The sequence below is a fragment of the Apiospora marii genome, assembly GCF_038362585.1.
Source record: "Apiospora marii strain CBS 49790 chromosome Unknown utg000011l_segment0_segment0, whole genome shotgun sequence".
Taxonomy (NCBI): Eukaryota; Fungi; Ascomycota; class Sordariomycetes; order Amphisphaeriales; family Apiosporaceae; genus Apiospora; species Apiospora marii.
The window spans coordinates 2,392,392-2,414,135 of record NW_027117382.1 but is presented as its reverse complement, the minus strand read 5'-3'; the positions used below and the strand labels follow the sequence as shown (position 1 = coordinate 2,414,135).

The 21,744-nt window shown below is 38.4% G+C and overlaps 2 protein-coding genes across 2 annotated transcripts; both read left to right on the top strand.

Moving 5' to 3' along the window:
- Nucleotides 1-16,360: 16,360 nt before the first annotated feature.
- Nucleotides 16,361-18,447, top strand: PG985_013837 (NDT80/PhoG like DNA-binding family protein; the record flags this gene model as incomplete). Its single annotated transcript, XM_066833603.1, has 3 exons — nucleotides 16,361-17,244; nucleotides 17,302-17,664; nucleotides 17,730-18,447. The coding sequence occupies 3 exons, from the start codon at nucleotides 16,361-16,363 to the stop codon at nucleotides 18,445-18,447; spliced, it is 1,965 nt and encodes a 654-aa protein (XP_066678343.1).
- Nucleotides 18,448-20,735: 2,288 nt separating this feature from the next.
- On the top strand, nucleotides 20,736-21,730 carry PG985_013836 (uncharacterized protein; the record flags this gene model as incomplete). Its single annotated transcript, XM_066833602.1, has 3 exons — nucleotides 20,736-20,761; nucleotides 20,870-21,230; nucleotides 21,293-21,730. 3 exons carry the CDS (start codon nucleotides 20,736-20,738, stop codon nucleotides 21,728-21,730), a joined length of 825 nt encoding a protein of 274 aa, XP_066678342.1.
- Between the last annotated feature and the right edge of the window lie 14 nt (nucleotides 21,731-21,744).

Genomic DNA, 21,744 nt, shown 5'->3' with positions numbered 1-21,744 from the left:
AATTTATAATAATATTATATTTAATTATTAAAAAAAGAATTATTTATTTATATTATATAAGTTTAAAATCTATTAAAAATTATTTATATTAAATAATAAAGTTTTTAAAATTAATATATATAAATATCGATTTTATATAAGTTTTCGAAAAAAGATTTTAAAAATAAATATAAATTCTTATAATATACGTTTTTTAAAATTTATAATTTATCTTTCTATTTTATTATATATATATATATATATATATATTATTATTTCTTATTTTAATCCTTTATATATTATTAAATATATATATAATTATTTAAATTTTAATATTTATTTATATATATTATAATAAATATTAATATTAATAATAATATTATATTATATACGTTTATAAAAAATACTTTTAATAATTTTAAAAAAACTATTTTATTAATTATATATTATAACGCCTTAAAATTAATATATTTTATTAAATTTATTAATTAATTAAAATTAATATACTTTAATATTATTAAAGTTATTAATAATATAATATTTTAAAAATTAAAATAAAAAATAATTTTATATTTATATTCCTTCTTTATTATTTAATAAAAAATAAAAGCGAAAAAGGAAATCGAAAAAAATAACAACCGATTATTTCGCGATTTTAATAACGAATATCGTATTTTTATAAAATTAAAGAAAGAATATATAAATATAAAATAAAAAGTTATATTAATCTTTAATCGTTATTTAAAAATTTATTAAAATAAAATAACGAAATAAATAACGTTAAAACATTAATAAATAAAAAATAAAATTAAGAAAATTAAAATTAATAAATAATCTTTTAATAAATATATTATTATCGATTTATTATTAATTAATTATTATATAATTAATTAATCTATATATTTATTTAATTTATTTTATTATATAAAAGGTAATAGGTTTTATATAAATTTTTTTTTTAATATAAATAATAAATTAATATCCTTTATAAAATAAAATAACAACGTTATATTATATATATTTATAAAAAATATTTTTAATAATTTTAAAAACTTTATTTTATTAATTATATATTATAATATTTTAAAATTAAAATATTTTATTAAATTTATTAATTTATTAAAATTAAAATATTTTAATATTATTATAATTATTAATAAAATAATATTTCGAAAATTAAAATAAAAAATAATTTTATATTTATATTTTTTTTTATTATTTAATAAAAAAAAAAAATTAAAAAGAAATAAAAAAAAAAAGAAATTTTTTTATAATTTTAATAATAAATATTATATTTTTATAAAATTAAAGAAAAACTATATAAATATAAAAAAAAACTATATTAATGTTTAATTATTATTTAAAAATTTATTATAATATAATAATAAAATATATAATATTAAAATATTAATAAATAAAAAATAAAAGAATTAAAATTAATAAATAATTATTTAATAAATATATTATTATTAATTTATTATTAATTAATTATTATATAATTAATTAATTTATATATTTATTTAATTTAATTTATTATATAGAAAATAATAAATTTTATATAAATTTATTTTAATATAAATAATAAATTAATATTTTTTATAAAATAAAAAAATTTAATTAAAATTAAATTAATTAATAAAATTTAAATAAATATAAAAATAAAATTAATTTTATTAATATAATATTAATAAATATAAATTAATATATTATATTATTACTTTTTTTTTATAAAAAAAATAATATTTTAATAATTTAATAAAGATTTAAATTTAATATTTTTTAATTAAAATAAAAATAATTTTAAATATTTATTTAATTATTTAATTATAAAGTTTTAATTTTTATAATATTATAATTAAATATTTTTATATTTTATTATAAAAATATTTTAATTATAATTTTTATTAAATAATTAATATTATATTTTATTTTTAATAATTTATTATATATTTTTTTATATTATTTATTTTTTTTAATTAAATATTATATCGTTTTTAATTTAAATATTTTATTATTTAAATAATTATTATTAAAATAATTTTTATTAATAATATATTTTTATTTAAATAATTTTATTAATAATTTAATTTTTTTAAAGTTTTATTAATAATATGTTTTTAATTTTTTTATTAAATTTTTAAAATTAAAAATAAAATATTATATATTATTATTTTTTTAATTATTTTAATCGATTTTATATTATAATTTCTTATAATAAATTTATAAAGTTTTAATTTAAAATATTTAATATTTAAATTAATTTAATTTTTTAAAATTTATTATTTTATTAATAAATTATATTAAAATTTATTTTAAAAAAATATTATTTAAATTCTTTAATAAATAATTAATATAATAAATATTATTTAATTATAAATTAAAGATTTTAAATTTATAAATATTTTTTTTTTTAAAAAAAGGATTTATATTAATTATTATATATATAAAAATATTAATTTATTTTTAAATTAATTAATTTTTAAATTAATAATCTATTTTATAAAAATTTTACTATTTATATTAAAATCGAATTTTTTTTAATAATAATTTATTTATTTATATATTTATTTTTAAAAAAAAATTAATATAACTTTTATAATTTTAATATATTTTTTAATTATATTAATATTTTATTAAATTTATTTTTAATTTAATTTTTTAATAAAAAATAAATTTTTAAAATTATTAGTTTATTTTTAATTAAAATAAATTTATAATTTAAAACTTTATTTTATTTCAAAAAGTATTATTTTTTTTAATAATTTATAAAAGAAAATTATTTAAATATAATTTAAAATTAATAATATATTTATTTAATTATTTTAATAATAAATTAAAAAAAAGTAAAATTTTTAATTTATATATTTATTTATAATTTTAATTTATTTTATAATAATATAATAAATTATTAATATAAATATTTATTTAATATTTAATATTTTAAAAATTCTATTAATAAAAAATAAAATAAATTAAGTATTTTTATTATTTATAATTATATAAAAAAAATTATAAATTTTAAAAAGGTTTTAATAATATAATTATAATATTTTTTTTATATTATATTTTTATTATAAAAAGCGATTTAATTTCGTTTTATTAATCGATTAATTATAATTATTATTATATTATATTTAATATTTTTATTTAAAAGGAATATAATTTTAAAATTTATTATAATATTTTATTAAAATTAATTAAAAATTAAAAATAATTAAAATTTATTAAATATTTTTATTTAAAAAATCTTTAATAATTTATATATATAATTAATTATAAATATATTATAATTATTAATTAATTTTAATTATTAATAATTTTATAATATTAATTTTTTAATTTTATTTATATTTAAATATATTATCGTTATTTAATAATATATATTTTTTATTATTTTTATTTAAAATTTATTTATAAATAATATAATTAACCTTTTTTTATATAAAAAAAGTTTATTAATTATAATAAAGTTTTTATAATTTAAATATATTTTTTTATAAAAAACGTTTAAATTAATAATTTATTTATTTATTTTTAATATTATATTTATAAAAGTAATTCTTAATAAGTTTAAAAACGATATATTATTATTTAATAATATAATTTTAGTTTTAAAATTAAATATTAATATAATATTTAAAGGTTTAAAGATTATTTAATATTTTTTATTTTTTTAAAATATTTTAAAATATTTTAATTCCTTTATTTTTTAAAATAATATATTAATAATTATATTATATTTTTTAAATTTATAAATAATAATAAAGTTATATTATATTAAAATTTTTATTTATTATATTTAATATAAATTTAAATATTATTTTATTTTAAAATATTTAAATATTTAATAATTAATAATAATAATAAATAATTTTTTATATTAAAAATCGATAAATTTTATTTATTAATATTATAAATTATATATAATTATAAATATTTTTTTATTATATATTAAATAATTTAATTATAATTTTAAAAAGAATTTTAAATAATATTTATTAAATATTATTTATTATTATTTTATTTTTAAAAAAATATATTAATAATTATAAAATTAAAAATATTAATTTTTATTTTTATTTCTTTTTTATAATTAAAATAAATTAAAATAAATATTTATAAAAAAAAATTTTTTAATTTATTAAATATTATTTATTTTATTTTATAAAAAATATTAATTTATTATTTATATTAAAAAAAAAATTTATATAAAATTTATTATTTTTAATATAATAAGTTAAATTAAATAAATATATAAATTAATTAATTATATAATAATTAATTATTAATAAATTAATAATAATATATTTATTAAATAATTATTTATTAATTTTATTTTATTTTTTATTTATTAATATTTTAATATTATTTATTTTATTATTTTATTATAATAAATTTTTAAATAATAATAAAAAATTAATATAATTCTTTTATATTTATTTAATTTTTTTATTATTTTTATTTTTTATTAAATAAAAAAAAAATATAAATATAAAATTATTTTTTATTTCGATTTTTAAAATATTATATTATTAATAATTTTAATAATATTAAAATATTTTATTTTTAATAAATTAATAAATTTAATAAAATATTTTAATTTTAAAATATTATAATATATAATTAATAAAGTAATTTTTTTAAAATTATTAAAAACGTTTTTTATAAATATATATAATATAATATCGTTATTAATATTAATATTTATTATAATATATATAAATAAATATTAAAATTTAATAATTATATATATATTTAATAATATATAAAAAATTAAAATTAAATAATAAATAATAATATATATATTTATATAAATAATAAAAAAGAAAATAAATTATAAATTTTAAAAAATATTTATTATTAAAATTTATATTTATTTTTAAATTTTTTTTTTAAAAAATTTATATAAAATTAATATTTATATATATTAATTTTAAAAATTTTATTATTTAATATAAATAATTTATAATAAATTTTAAATTTATATAATATAAAGAAATAATTCTTTTTTTAATAATTAAATATAATATTATTATAAACTTTAAATTTATTTTAAATTTTATATTATAAAAAATAATAAATAATTATAATTAAAAATTATAATAAAAATTTTTTTAATATTTATTATTTATTATTATTAAAAATTTAATTTTTTTAAATTTATTATTTAAAATATTTATTTATTTTAATATAAAATTATTATTAATTTATATTATTATTTATTTATTTTATATTATTTATATTAATTATATATAATATATATTTAAAAAAAAATTTAAATAAAAAATTAATAAAATTATTAAATATAAATTATTTATTTTAATTATTATAAATAAATAATACTTATTTTTATTTAATATTAATAATAATTTTTATTATATTATAATTTAATATAATTATTTTAAAAATTATAATTTTTTATTTTTATAATTAAATATATAATATTAATAAAAATAAGAAGTTATTAAAATAAATATAATAAATAAATAGAAGGTAATAAAGGAATAATTAATTAAATAAAATTAATATTATTTTTTATATTAAATTTAATATTTTATTATTATTAACTTTTAATTTTTTAATAAATATTATATTTATATTAATTAAGTTTTTTAAAAGTTTTAATTTATTTAAAATATATTATAACTATTATAAAAAATAACTTATTAATATAAATATTTATATTTTAAATTTAATCGGTATTAATTTTAATAAAATAATTATTTTATTTTAAAATCGATTATTAAATTTAATAATATATTTATTAATAAAAAGGTTAATATTAAAAGTATATAATTAATTTAAAATAAATCGAATATAAATTAATTTTTTTTTATTAATTTAAATATATAAATAATTTATTATTATTATTTAAAAAGCTATATTTTAAACTTTTTATATAATATTTATTATTTATTATACGTAATAAATTTAATAAAAAAGAAATATAATATTTTTAAAATCGATTTTTAATAGTTTTTAAAATTATATAACGGGAATAAATATATATAAAATATATTAAATAGAAATAAATATAATTTATTAATATTAAATTTTTTTTATTTTAATTTTTAATTTTTCTTTTTTTTAAACTTTAAATTAATAAATTTATTAAATTTTCATTTATTAATACATTATATTTATTTTTTAATAATTTATTTTAATATAAATAAAAAAATAAAGTTAAAAGGGTTAATTAAAAATTTATTAATAATCGATTTATTATTAAATATATTTATCGATTTAAATTAATTATTAATTATTAAATTAAAATATACTTTAAGCTATTTAATACCATTTAAATTAATTAAATTTTTTATTATATCGATCGAATTTAATTAAATAAATATTTTATATTTAAAAAGTATATTAAAAAATATATAATTAACTTTAATAATATAATAATATATTTTTAATTATTTTATAATATATAATATTAATTAAAATATTAATAAAATTATTTAATTTTTATATTATTATTTAAAATAATAATATTTCCTTTAAATATTAATATATTATAAAGATTAATAAATTATATATATATAGTTATTATATAGTTTACTTATTAATATATATAGTATTATAAATTTAGTAAAGGGTAGCGTTATTATACTCAAGGGGATATGCCTATACTATAAGGAGGACCTGACACTTTACCACCAAGCGATGCGATGGGGTTTACGGTAATGAGGTCACAGTTGGCAACGGGATGTGTGCATGCGATCAACGACTCTACACGTGGGGTGGATATTTTGGTGTGTAGCCGTCACATCATACGAGCTCTGCACGATGCTTGATGACTGGCCCGCGTGCTGCCTACCGAAAGAGGAGGTGGTTGACTTACCTGCAGCCTGCAGGGCCTCTAGATGCTCCCAGGCCGTTTTTGCGTCCATGTAAAGGGTGGGTAAGAGTGATGAGACGTGCTGCTGGGCCGGCTCTCATACATATGCCCGAGCCACACGACGTACACGGAGTGGTTTACCGTACTTGCGATTCCATGGTGCTGTCCAAAAAGAGAGATCGGCGGTAGCCGTACCTTGCTCCTACTGGTTAGCGACTTGTACAGTGTTGGGTCGGTGGTGGTGGAGATTGGCCATGGTTAAAATCCTTTGTGTACATACAAGTCGGCTCTTCCACTTACTTGCAGGCTAATACACGGATCCAGACGCTGCAGTGCGCATAGCAAGGCCGGATTATAGCCTCTCAGGCCTCCCCGAGTCTTGTCTGTCTATCATCTCGGTAAGCAGTGGCCCGCACAACGAGAAGTCAAAAGGGGGGGATAGCCGAGACGATACTGCATTACCTTGTCCATAATTGATGCTCGACGCCGGGACAGGAAGTCGTTTCGCGGTGCTGCCCGCCTGTCAGCTGTTAATCATCAACAAGGAGGACGAGGCCCGGGAGTATGTATGCAGCTGCAGAGGGAAAACCGGACAAACCGCGGATATGAGGCACCCGGCGGCGTGGCATTGCTGTCAACTGCGGGGGGATGGCACCGGTAGTGGTAATGGCAGCTACCGAAAGAAACTATTGAATGGTTCAAACAAGGCATAACCATCAAATATTGATCACGGAATGCCCCAACTTGGAATATATGCGCGAGTCATTTTGTGGCTTGCGTTGGCTCTTTGATATGTGCATGACGAAGCGCTGTGGGCTTAATAGAGAAAAACATCATGCGCCGGGCGCCAATGCGAAAATATTGGCCGTGCAGATGGAGAAGATACGGGAAACTATGGGCTTTTGGAAAATCCGAAGACTCGGGTGGATCAGTCGGTCCAGGTTGCGTTGCCTGGCCTTCTTTTGTCGGCATCACAATTCACCAGATTGCGGCCGGATGAATTTTTTAGATGAGGTCAATGGGAAAATGAGGCAGTGCAAGGGCGGTCAGTGTATTGTCCCAAATCCCATGCCTGGCCCGGGAGGAATTATGCTTGTCGATTGAGAGATGCCGGCCTTTCTTTGGTTCACTAGGGACGATGTGGTCGAGATTGATTTGGGTGGGCTGGGTGCTTGGGTATTGCAGCACTGGTAAATTGGGATGCCCAGGGACCGAACCCAGCACTAAACCCAGGACCAAACCCAGGACGCGGGACGGGATCCTGGGAAGCATCTCCTAAATCACCAAAAAACCAAATTGGAGATCTCTGGGGAAGGCGCAATTACACGACCTCGATTCAAAGTATATTGAGATGTGGCTGAGACTAAGGCGACCAATTTACTGTACCATTGCACACACAACTACAAACAAAAATAGAAGACGGACGGGATGGCACATCGCCATCTATCTTGTTTGTTTCTTGAAGGATATAAACCTACCAGACTGTGCTGCTGCTCATGTATAACTGGGCTAGCGGATGTTACGGCATCACTCGCAGAGGGAGGAACCGGCTGGTAGGCTGGGTTGGCAGTGTAGTAGCAGCGTCTCCAAATACAACGACGATCGGCGGCTGGCGCTGACTGAGCCTATAGAGATCAAGCGCCTTTCCCATATATCGAGCATACGCATGTGTAAGCGACCTGTGTACGCATAGGTTGCCCAAACGATCAACTGCATGCACATCCACACTACGTCATAGGCTGGCCGTTGTAATCTGTGGAAAGAACGTTGAAAAAGAAAGAAGGAAACAACCGGAGGACTCATCTACTAGCGACGGATCGGCTTGTCGTGTTCGGAGATTTGGATGTCTAGCTGAGTACGTCTGCCGGAGTGTCAGTATTGATAGAAAGGCCATCATGACGACGGTTCTCCCGCTGCCCGCCTGACACTAACCACAGACACCAGACTAATAATCCAAGACTAATGAAGATACACAAGTCATCATAAGCGTATATGTACATCGGCACTAAGAGCATTTTAGACAGTTATGTACTGTGCCGACCCATAGAACGACTTAATCCTGTCTTGGGTCTGCTCTCCGATAGGCTAAGGCCAGCAAGGGTAGGGATATGGGTAAGGGGGAGGCGTGAGGGTACCAGGTACCACCTTCGTCGAGTGTGACCTCAGATCGATCATGGTTGATGTGATGGGGAACCAAGTGGTGCGATATTGGTGATGATGGTATATTGCAACGTGCGCAATGTCCAACTGCTTATTCCTACACACACACACGCATGTCTGGTATGTACGGCGAGCCAGACCTCCAAGTAGGCAATTGCAATTGAGACATGCAGAACCTATCAAAATGCGGGAGCAGCCTTAATACGGACGACCGTTTTTAGCGAGCTGCTAGCAGTGTCATAGTCGCGAACTACTGTAAAGATTCTGCAAGTGTGGCCTGTTCTTACCAACATCGACCAAGTTGAGGTACTTTTTCCAATTCCTGCCGGCGTCATCCTCTCTCTACCTACCTACTTTAGCCAACGACCCAGGATGCATTGGATCAATAAATCAATTTTGAATGTATGTATGTATGTACGGCCGAACCAACCAACAACCAACTACAGCACAGCACCTACTTACTGTACGGCCGCAGAAGCAACTGCCCCGTTGGGCTAACGGCCACACATGCATGCAGCCACTCGCCGTAAAGGTGGGTGGACCGCTCTTTCCTTCTGCTTTTGCATGTCGGTAGTCGGTTCTGTCCAATGGGCGTCGGGGGCCCAGCTTCCAGAGAAAGAATCGTGTCGACAACAGACATCACAACCAATGTACACGTACAAGTAGAGGGAGCTGAGCATCTCTTTAGTGACTCGCGCAGACATTTGACCTTTCATTTTTCTTTCCCCTTTAACCTGAGAGAGATGCTGCAAGCCTGCAGCCATGTACAAATGTTATGTGCGGTTGGATTGATGCAATCTCGTCACAACGGGAACCCGGCTCGGTTCGAGTCTTACCGGCCGTCGCATCTGCTGCTGTACATCCATCGTTTGGTCGATTCCATCCCGCTTTCCTATCAACTTTTTCGTAGTTGATCATGTGTGCATCTTCGTGACCCTGGTTATTAAACTGCTATACCTGAAGTGCGATATGGGTTGAAACTTCAACGGCCCCCTCAATATCCTCTTCCTTCAACCCCTAGCCCCTATGTAATACATGCGTCCAGAGACAGGACTTCCTGGCTTAAGGATCGCCCAGGTCAATTGCTGGGATTCGATGTTTGGACCAGCCAGCAAGGCGAAGTTCACACGCCGGCCCCGCATCCATAACTGAGACCCCTTGTTCTTGTGCACCCACCCTTGTCTAACACTGAACATCCCCCCCTAAGCCTAAATGGGGCCCCTCGCTTGGAATATGCCGCCGCACAGTATCTGGTTTGGACCGCCCGTAGGTCACGATGGGATGCTGTCAGACCTGTCAAGTCAGCATCCATCTACTACTGAATATCTCCTAGGTCGCATTCTTCATGTTGATCAGGTCGCTCCGGGTCAGCAACCGTTTGTTTCTGTTGCGACACTGGCATTTCCCTCCATCCACCCGGAAGGGATCATCGGAATTTTACATTACGGGATTAATACCAACTGCCTGGCCAGGCTGCACAGCGCTGCGAAGCCCAGTTTTTGTTTCGATTTCCTTTCGACGGCGTTGGCTAACGATTCATTTGCCCAGAAACAACTTGATATCGCCCATGTGCAATTTGACTCTTCACTTTATTACTACACGACTGCAGCTCCTTCCAAAGGCAAAGGCTGGAATTTACTGACTCGACTAATTGGTCAAGTCATCCATGCCCTGAATGTTCTCAGGCTGACCTTGCCTGCGCGGCCTGGATATAGCTTTGCAGCTCATGTAATTTTCAGCTTCCAAGATTGTTTCCTCTCCCGCAGGTACATCTCTATTGTTTGTTGGTGCAGTAGCAGCATGAAATCCGGGAAATCCCCCCCCCCCCCGAAAAACAAGGTACACATTCGATACTACCAAGCAGGTTCCATCCCGAGTGGTTTATACTATCAGGGACATATAGAGAAGATATCGTGTGCCGGCTGCAAAAGAAGGCAAAATTCGATGCCATCCATACTTTGCGGCTGCCGATGAACAACCGGTATTCCCTCAGTGTCGGCCGAGAAAAGGCGACTCTAAAACCTTAGCTGCTGGGTTCGCTGCTGCAGGGACCCTGAACAGCTTCGCGCTACTGAGAAGTTAGTCGGGACGGCAGCTGGTGTCGGATACCGCAAGAGCTGTGCTGTGGTGGCGGCTTCTGCTAATGTTGTTGTTATTATGGAGACCGGCCTGAGCAGTGCACCACTTTCTTTCTTTGGACGTCGGCAAGGACAACGATTGCTTGATCAAGCTGACTGCTTCGAGCGGGACTGGGGATCTTCCGCCAAATGGAGTCTGCCGGTCGGGCATATTATCTGAATACGGCCTAGTCAATTTGATCCTATGCAGGCTCTACCATGGCGGCCATGATGAGCAGAAGCAAGCAAGCAGCAGCAAGCGCTCCGGAGAAATAAAAGCGGACGAGGCCATGGATTTTGCCCATCCCAATCGGCCCAGGGTTAGCTCGGCAGGGAGGAGCGAGCGCGCAAGGCAAGGCAAGGCGCTACTTACATGCTGCTTGGCCGCCATGTGTGAGTGAGAAGATACGAAAGACGCAGGTGCGTCGTCAGGCCAGACGAACAACGATCGGCATAGACCTACATACAACATGCTTGAAGCTGCACTTGCTAGATTATCACCCAGCCTTGGAAACAAAAACCAAAATCTTCTAGTTCTAGGTGTGTTTCCTGTTTGAAGCTTGTCCCCTCGTTTCGTAAGCGAAGGATGCCCGGTCCTGGTTGTCTGTTGTCCAATTCCGACACCCCCGAGCCCCGGCACTTTTGCCCTGACGCTAGAGCGATATATGTCGCATTGCCGCCGACAAGGGTTCCTTCTATATGACGGCCATAGAAGGGGTTTTGATATGTTCATTCATTAGACAACGCAGGGCTTCTTGAGCCTCACCCACTGGTGATAGCTGCTGTTCTATAGACTCACTGACTGCTCATACGAGTAAGAAGCAGACATAAATCCGCTCCTCCGAGCCTGCGTTCCAGGGTCGACGTGCGCATTGCCGCGAGGTGTTCAATACTTCTCCGTGGTCACGCTTCTTGTGCCCACATGCAGCAAGCAGCAAGCAGCAAGCAAGCCGCCTTATGCCATATCAGATATCCAGGTCACACACACACTCAATTTGAACAGTCGCAGCACAGTACAATCGCATTCTCGGAGAGGGACCACTTTTGGAGGCAGTGACAGGGTCTGTGTGGCCTGGTCTGTGTTATATCAACCTGCAACTATACCCATTAAGCCGGGTCTGTTATAGCCATGGAAAACCTCGAGTAATCTCGGCCTGCACTCAATCACATGCATGAAGTTGTCGACAGGTCCTATCTGGCAATTTCAGGGATTGGGAAGCTGCAGCCGTTAAGCGACCTCCGAAGAATGATTCTCGATGCCGCCAACGTCGAACAACACCTCCTGAATGTGTAGGGCACAGCAGCCAGACAGCGTCGACTCTTGGTCGGATTGGTGACATTCGCAGTCGGAGAAAAAAGTTCTTCGATGCTTCGAGATCACCCCACTAAACTGTTACTCGCGTTTCGACCAGATCCCAACGCGCTTGTTCTGGAACAATGATGTCGTATTTCCACGACAAGGTGGGTTGAGTCTTCCAAAAACTGACATCAGTCCCTGGCCCAATGCGGGTTAGCTCAGTTCGATCAACTCAAGGAACAAATAGGGTGCCGCCTGTTTTCTCGACGGACTGGGAGGATCCAGGATCCAGGGGCCTTGGGGCCTTCTTTCGACTGCCGTTAGAGCCCACCAAGCCAGCAGCCAGCAGGATGTAACGGTGCTCGTGGAAGATCTCTCAAGACAGAAGAAAATGTCCGGTGTTTCCCCTGACAGGCCCCATCGCAACAGGCCTAATGTGGAGTGCAGCGTAACAGTCTCGACGGCCGTGACGCACCCGGAAGCAAGATGGCATTGTACTTTGCATGTGCCTTTCCGTGATGCATCCTCGACTTAGTCGACTGGTATCCACGAACGTTGTGTTGGGCGTGAGTCGCCTCCTTAACAACAAGCTCTATAGACCCCCTCTTTGACTCGCCAGCGTAACGGCCGCGGACACGATGCCGTGAGGCGAGTCCCACTTAGGAGATGAAAGTCAATGGAGGTGGCAGTGGGAGATGCAAACTTGGAGCCGCCACCGCCGGCTTCTATCTAGCCTGGTGTGGCCGTCTCTTACAGGCTGCGAACGAGGCTGCAGAGCATCTGTATTGTATTGCATCATCGCAAACCCCTACCTCGGTAGCGGCGGCGGTTGAGGAATCTAATCCAATGCAGCACCCCAGTTAGCAGTAGACGCGTTCGTGCCGCTGGTAGACTAGGGGATGCGGCTAAAGTTGTCGTGACTGGGTGATGGGAAACGGTCTTCAGTCGGCTGCTCTCTCGTCTGTGCGATATCTGTTTCCCCATGAGGTACACATTTTAGGTGCGGGAATGCTTACATACTGTACGTATTGCTCGGATAGGCGTGTAGTAGCAGTAGGCCCTGGCCCATGCTAACCCAGCAAGTTGTGTAGGCTAAAGGACTCCCACGATGCGCTATATCGTAATGGCCCAATCATTCCAGGGGCTCCTGCTTTGCTTGGCTCACCGTTGCGGCTACTGCAAGTCTCCGGAAAACCCACAGCTGAGATCGTGGATGAGAGCCTCTCGTGGGTATCCTCACCCTGTTTGCATCGTCACTATAGTTGGAAGAACCCGGACCCCGACTGTTACGATAACCAAGTTATCAGGCAAGTAAGCTAAAGGGGGCCCGCTGCGATTGGCGCGCGGCTTGTCTAGCCATGTACTTGACTAGCAGTGGGCCACTTTGTCCATTTCCGTGTCAGGCACGACAATTCACCTGTCGAATTGGGAATTGTTAGCCTCTAGCTCGCCTTACTATAGTGACGATAAACTATAATATAGTGCCTTGACCCGGGAGTCCCATGGCACCAGAAATCTCACGATGTCTATTCAGCGTGGGACAGCACACGATGGGCTACTCTGGTTCAGAACCAAAATGACGGCGGCGGCGGAGGAATGGGGGCACGTTTCTCGGAAGCTGTAGGTAACGGGTTTCATCATGAACCCCTCGAAGCCGGGTCTTTCGATGAACATACAATCAATTGTACATGCATGCACGTTCAACGGAACGATGATTGTGCGACCACCGCCCACAAGTTCTAGTCAGCCGTGCATCCCGTCGCATCAACGCCCGCATCTTACATGTCAGCAGCAGTAGCAGCAGCAGCAGCACCGACCAAGAATGAAGCTGCGAATAATCTCAACTTTTTGCCTTCTAATATCGGCGTCGGCTGGATTTGACAACTGTTGTCATGCCCGTGGACCTTTGCGAGTCGGTGTAGTATAACCCTTTAAATTACTATCGTCTTTCTGCCGTTGCCCGGTGCCCAAAGCGGATTTTACGGCCGACCGATATGCCTATCGAAAGTAATAATAGAAACTTTGGGATAGGAGCTGTTATTGCGCTTCTATGCTATATGCGAACATGACAGAAAAAAAAGAGAGAGAGAATTTCCCGTTGTTACTATTCACGGGTAACAGACAGGGGGGGGGCCAAAGTACCTCGATCCTCCACCGCGGAACCACCCCCTGCGCTTTTCTCCAAGCGAGCTTCAACTGGGTCCCCGCCCACCCACCAAGGACACACCTGGTCCAGTAAGTACCCTATGCATCCTTGGCTCATTGTCCAGGGTAATCTCTTGAACTCATGAACCGATTCTTGCAGTCCAGGGGCCCCCTTGTCAGCACACCATCCCCTTCTGGTTCTTCATCGGCGTACGTGCCCAACGGTCTTCTAGAAAATAGCGGGCCTGCTGGGTCCTGTCGAGGCCGTCGGACATTTTGCTAGCTAATCACAGTGCCTTGTTGGGGGCCAGGGCAAGCATTTGGGAAGTGGGAGCCGTAGAGGGGGTGGGCAGGACAAGGAAGCCCAGGAGCAGGAGGAGGAGGAGGCAGGCAGGCAGATGGCGAAGGGGAAGGGGTGTGGCCTGCTGCTCATGCTTGCTTGCTTGCTGCTGCTGCTGCAAGAGACAAGGCTTGCCTGTGAATGGCTCCAGGGCCCATCAGTCGATTTCTCCCCCCGTGCCCCCATCTCGACCCATGTCATCCATACCTGCCTACTCCGTCCGCCTACATACTCTGCTGCGCGAGAGACAGAGGGTGAGAGAGCGGGCGGCGGAGAGAAGAAGAGGGTTTTGCCGTTCGGTTCTGGCCTGCCTGCCACACACGCACCGCGCAATCCCCACTGCTGCACTTCCCTGCCCAAGTACTGTACTTTGGCCGGCCCTCTAAAAAGTCGGCATAGGCGCGAGAGGGAGGGTCCTCTGGTATCAGAAACTGGCTCGTGTACCCAGAAAGCATAATGCTAATATACTGCAGCGTGCTTTGGTCTCGTCTATCAACTTTGGGGTGCACACAGCCTCGAATCGACCGGGAGAGACAGACTGTGTGTGATTTTTGAGAATGGCCTCTCATAACAGAGCTCGTTATTGACCGACTTCTTTCCATTTCGGTACGTTTCATGGAGTGATGGAATTCCGATCATCGTTCGTGGTTTTCGAAACACTGTCACCAGCACTAGAGGCTCTCCTTGACACCTCCCTTGGCGTTTGACCGCGCCTGAGTGCAACGGTTCCTCAGTGTACTTGTGTCCAGGAATATCAGCAATCCCAGTCCAAAGAGGGTCCTGGATTGTGGTCCCCTGGCCCAGATCATCCATCGCCCTTCTCTTAAGATTTTCCCACCCACGGGCTGGCTAGCTGGATGCACTGTACTGTACCGCAATACATGCTACACACACACGCACGCCTCTGCTGCCGTGCTCTGTGCTGCTGCCGGTGCTGCTCCTGCTCCTGGTGCTCCTCCAGGGCGGGCCTGTAGCTCTGACAGTGGGATGTACTCGGACATCTGTGCCAGACCCAGGTTATCCATCATCTCCTCCCCTCTGCCTAGGCCTGATTAGGACCTATTCCAGACCCTGGCTCTTGTCAACCGTTAAACTGCCCGAAGAATAGTGTTTAGTGCCGCGACTTGCACGAAGCCACCCCCCTCCCACTAGCACCATCTACCGGAGCCATCCATCCCATACAAGTACACTCTGCCCTGCAACCTCGCGTTCCTGAACTTCACTCTAATCCAGACTTCACATACAACCCAAGCCATAACCTGACGTTACGCGGTAGGACCAAAGAAGGAAGCATTGCATTGGACTACTTTATCTCTCTTTCCTCCCATTGCATCACCCAGAACCAAAGACTTGCCGGTACCGAATCTACAAATAGATCAGCCGCCACCCATATCTACCACCTTTGGCCGACTTCCTTCGGTTAGACACTCAAGACGTCTTCCTCTTCTTCTTCTCGGATCGGAACATCGCGATATGCTCCCATGTCCACCACGACGACACTAACGGCGACTATGGCAGAGTTGAAGCCGGAGGCACCTCACGGTAGTCTTTGGTCGAGCTACAGCGGCCCGACGGTGCCATTATCAACTCGTTTTCCCAGCAACATGGAGTCCTCGCTCCACCACCACCCTTCGGTTGGCTCCTCGCAACACCCAGGCCGGCCCCGGAGCGGCCATCCCGTCGAGCATCCTTATCCTTACCAGAGGTACTCCCAGGACGAGACCGACGCCTTTGACAGACACCACGCGCCGCTCCAGCAGCACCACAGCTACCCCAACCTGAAGCGTCCGTACTCGCAGACCGAGCAGCCCCCCTACCAGGAAATTGTTCAGGATCTCCGAGACGATGGCACCAAGCTTACCGTCAACCACGACCACAAGCTGCTGTCCTTCCGAAGGGCCCAGGACAAGCACACCATCGTCGACCAGCACGGTCGTATGCAGCAGCTGGAGCTGTCCGCACAGCTCCACGGCATGTTCTTCCTCTCCGAGATGCCCTCCAACAGCAGCGACGGCTCCTTACTGCAGCCCGAGTTGACTTGCTACCGGAGGAACTTGTTCCAGATCAGTGGCTCCTTGATAACACCGAGGGGTCAACTGTCGGTCATCCGCCAGGAGACTGGTGAATCGGTCCCGGTAACCAGCACCGAGGTGACCATCTCAGCAATTGAGTCGGTGGACGGCCACCCAGTGCGTCTGATCGTCATTCCCTGGAAGACCCCTCCCCCCAACTCGCCCGAGATGCCCCAGACTGCCGACCAAGAGCCGGCAGCGCTGCCCTTGATCCCCTTCCAGGAGGATGGACCCGAGGCGGATGGCGAGTACGCGGTTTACCCGATCGGCTGGAGACGACTGCAATTCAGAATGTAAGTAAACTCACATAATATTGGCGCTTGCCATTCACTGTACTAATCGCGTTGCAGTGCCACTGCCAACAACGGACGGAGAAAGGAGCTTCAACAACATTTCGTGCTTCACTTGAAGGTTGTCGGAACCCTGTCGGATGGAACCAAGGCGGTCCTCACCGAGTCTACCACAGCGCCCATTGTTGTCCGTGGCCGCAGTCCTCGGAATTTCCAAGCTAGAAAGGAGATCCCTCTGCTGGGATCGAGCGCTGGTTCCCGAGGCCAGGCACTTGTTGAGACGGGTCTGGGCGTTGTGGCCGGACCTTTGGCTGTGAAGCCGCAAGACTCGAAACTCCGAGGCTTGAACCTCGAGTTGCCTCGAACCGCCTTCACCTTCAACGCATCGAAGCTTCCCGGCAGCCCGATGACCATGAGATCCAAGTAAGTTTACCTTCTGAGAGTGGGACCATCCAGGAAACGTCCAGTTTGCTAACGGCGATTTGCAGTTCTTACCCGAACTGGAGCCCATCTGGACAACATCCCATGTCCTCCATGCCTTCGTCTGCCACAGCGAGCTACCCGCCCACTAGCATTCCTGCGGATTCTTACCAGAAGATGCCGGCTTACAGCACGGAACATCAAGAGATGCCCCTGCAATCCTCGATGCCGCCGGTGCAGCTTTCCATGGTTGCCAGCGAGCAACCACCATCCATCCGCACACAATACGCATACGTCCCTGGCAGCTCGGCGCCGCCTCAGCTGTCGGTCTCGACTTCCTCCATGGGTGCGCCCCATGACCATAATTTGAACGTGCCACGATACGTGGAGAGCGGGCGCCCTTCGAAGAGCCCTCGCCACGCGAGCCATACCTCGGTGCACAGCGCCGGCTCCATATCGAATAATGAGTCGTCCGAGTACCGATACGGCTCGTATGTCCCGGTGAACAACAACCAGAGTCAGATGAGCTCGCCCACCGCCTATACCACCAGCGATGGCAACTCGGCTGGCCACCACCACCAGCCGACGCGCGACTACTACCCGCCTCCCAACACCTGGACCACTACCGCTGGTGAGCCCGCCTCGGTCCAGGCATACCACAACCCGGAGAGCCGCCCGTACGGCTACCAAGACCAATACAAGTCTGGCCACGCCATGCCGCCTCTGAAGACGGACCACCACCAGGCACCGGCCGGCTATGGCAGCTACAACTGGAGCCCCTCTTAAGCCAGTGGGCCCAGTCGCGCATCCTTATCACCTCACCCACCCACTCCTCCACTAGATGTTGAGACTTATACCATTCTGCTCGATCAACCTGAGCGTGGATTCGTTCCAGGGTCGAGACTGAAAGTACTACCACCCACATACCTTATAATACCCCCCCCCCCCCCTCTGTAACATACCCCTCAACAATACCTACACATACGTAATTAATGATCGAATAACGGACCGGAAAACTGGCCGGGGCGGTGGAGTCTAGAGGAAGGGCGTCTCTTCAAAAAAAGGGGCGTAACCATGGTAGGCCGGATGTCGGGGTCGGCTACCCTCTTACACGAGAGAGCAAGAGAGCGAAAGAGAAAGAGAGAGGACCGCACTGTTAGGTGTGTAATACTTTGTTTGTTGGAAGGAGCATTTTTGGTCGTCGGCGTCGGTGGGATTTTTGTCGAGCCTCTCATACCACCGGGTTTGCAGGCTGGTGTTGTTGTTTTGTTGTTTTTATCCCGGTCGGTCTCTACCGCCCACCCCCGACTTTGTAAAAAGTGTACAGCTTTTATCACCCCGCTTGTTTGGTGTCCATGGTCTTCCTATCTCGCGAGAGAGAGGAGAAAGGAGAAAGGAAACGGCACGGTTCGTCGAAGGAAAAAAAGCGAACACCGGCGTTTGGCTCAGGGCTGCTGCACACATCATTATTTGTTCGATATCCCCTTGCCGTTAGAAGAGAGAAGCAATCAAGAGTCAGAAGAAGAAAGATCCAATCGTGTTGAAGCCTGTGCCTGATGGAGGATGGAATCTGTGTGCGCCCTTGTGTGAAAAATAAAGTGTTTGGGACGACGGAACGCCGGGTGGCCGAGGATACGAGTCGTTATGTGTGTTCATGCTGTATCGAGTATATTGTTGTTGGCCATGCGGAGGACCGAGGTCTTAGGGAGTGGTCTGTTTCGCTCTACCCCATGGGCCGATGGTGGTTGGAGGGGGAAACCGTCTTATTCAAGACGAGTCAGTGGCGTTTCTGGGTTTGGGCGAAGCGGAAGGCGGTCGCATGGTTTCATGCACGGCCAGGGAAGGTACTCGTCGGCAGCAAACACGCCAGAGACCGGAAGCATCAATTAGGCGGAATGAGTTGGCAGTGGGCATACTCCGTACACATACATACATACATATGTATGCGCGTTGTATGCTTGTGCCAAGGGAAAGAAACAAGCAGCAGCAAGGACGAGCAAGGGCAACAAAAAGAGAAATCCGGGAATGGTCAGGAAAACATGCGAGCTATTCCGGCTGGCTGCAGGAGGCGGATGATAGCAATTATATGAAGAAAAAACACCCAACAACCCTCCATACTACGGGCAATAAATACTTCCTGCACCTACTACTTGTACGATCTCGAGACCCGGACCCCCGGCCATGCCGTCGAAATGAAAAGGAGAATTTTATTGGGAGCCCAGTAATCCCTTGTGCTGATCATTGGAAAGCCCGCATGTATACCCTGCTGGGTGATGATGCTCTACAGAAATACCTGGGCATTTCGATCACAGTACATGCAGACCGCATTCTCGGTGTCCACCAGCCGACGGGGCCTCTTCAACAAACCCGGCCTCCTGGCACTCAAGGGGGGGCTCGGGGGGTTTGCTGAAACTTATGATTGATCACAATTGCAGGCACGTTCAAGCAGGCAAATCCCTTCCATCGCACGTCGGAGGCTTCGACGACTGCAACGGTGATTACGTACATGGCAGCAGAACAGGTGCGCAAGGGGAGATGTGAGGATGCAGATGGGCGTCGTTGGCGGTCGATCAGACAGCTGATGGGGACATCCCGCCAGCCTGGTAAAGCTTCCCAAAGCTGTCCGTGCTGGCGCTGCCATGTGGCTCTTCGCAAAATGTGCCATTTTAGATCAGCTCCTCGTTATCGTCATCCCCGCCCTCTAGTTCCCCTAATCTATCGGCCTCCCCATTGGCTCTCGTTGGCTTCAGCACTTAGCCTTCTCCTCCCCCAATCCTACCTCAACCCAACTAAAACTGGAACTCACTCTGCACCCAAGGCTTGCGTCCAGCCTTTCCCGTCTGCAACTGTTGACGAACAAATTATCAACGAACTCAAATCTCGGGTTTTGATTCGATTTGCCCTGATCTACCCTGCACTTGCATTCTCACACACGCGCGCGCGCGCGATCCATAGGTTTCAGCAACTGCAGCAAGCCTTCGCAGGACGAAGAGATCTTTTCCCACCAAACCTGGGCATTAATACACCATCTATACGTGTCACAGCTTCGCTCATTGTGTCAAGCAATACCCATCATGTTTGACATCCCGGAGGCTAAGCGGTTAGTTCCATTGCACCAATCAAACCCCAGAAGCACGGCAGCCTCGGCTTTTTCCCCTGCAGCTGTGCTCCAAGAAGACTGCCAAAACTAATGGATTCTTGCATACAGAGTCAGGAGAGAAGAACTGTATAGCTCCGCATCATCTGACGATGATGGTGACGACTTGATAAGCCAGGATGGGCAAGTGGATACTGAGCTGCGCGAGAGGCTGCGGGCGCAATTAGCTGGCCTTCTAGATCTGGACATCTCATCGCCATCTTCATTACCTGCCCCGGGCGTTACAGATACCCCGGCCCAGAAATCGGGGACGGCAGTTGCTTCAGACGAAGGAGCCAATGGCCCTCCTGCTGGGACTGATAAGCCATTGGCGTCAGACGAGGACCCGGATGAAGTTGCATTCACTTTTCGCCTGTTCCGCGATGAAGAACCCTCTCATACCGTTGTCATTAAGCAGGGTGATGAGACCCAGGTAGGCGGCAAAGTCGAGTTCGTCGTGCCCGGAGACCACTGTCATACTACGTGGCCGACAAGCCAGATCAGGAGAGCATGGCGCAATTCAAGTTCGCAGCGGTGAGCACAGAGTATCTGATGGCCAATGCCAAGCAGCGAAAATGGGGACTTGAGAAGCCATGGAGGGTCACCAAGATCACCGTCACAGCAGACAAAAATGCCAAGTCTCTGCCCGACGCCGATGGCGCTGAGGACACGACCATGGGTGAGGGCGTGAGCAAGAGGACGCGACCTGGTAAGAAGCGAAGAGTCCTCTTGCGCACGCGAGACAAGGCCAAGAGAGAGAAGGAAGAGGCTGCGAAGAAGAAGCTCGCCGACAAGGAAGAACATCTGAAGGAGAAGAAGAAGAGGCTTAACCGGCTAAAGAAGCTCAAGCGCCGGGAAAAGCAGCGAGAAGCGAAAGGCGCTGGTGGGGGAGGTACGGATGAACCAAGTTCGAGAGAGACGAGCCCGGAATGAGGAATGGAGCTCAA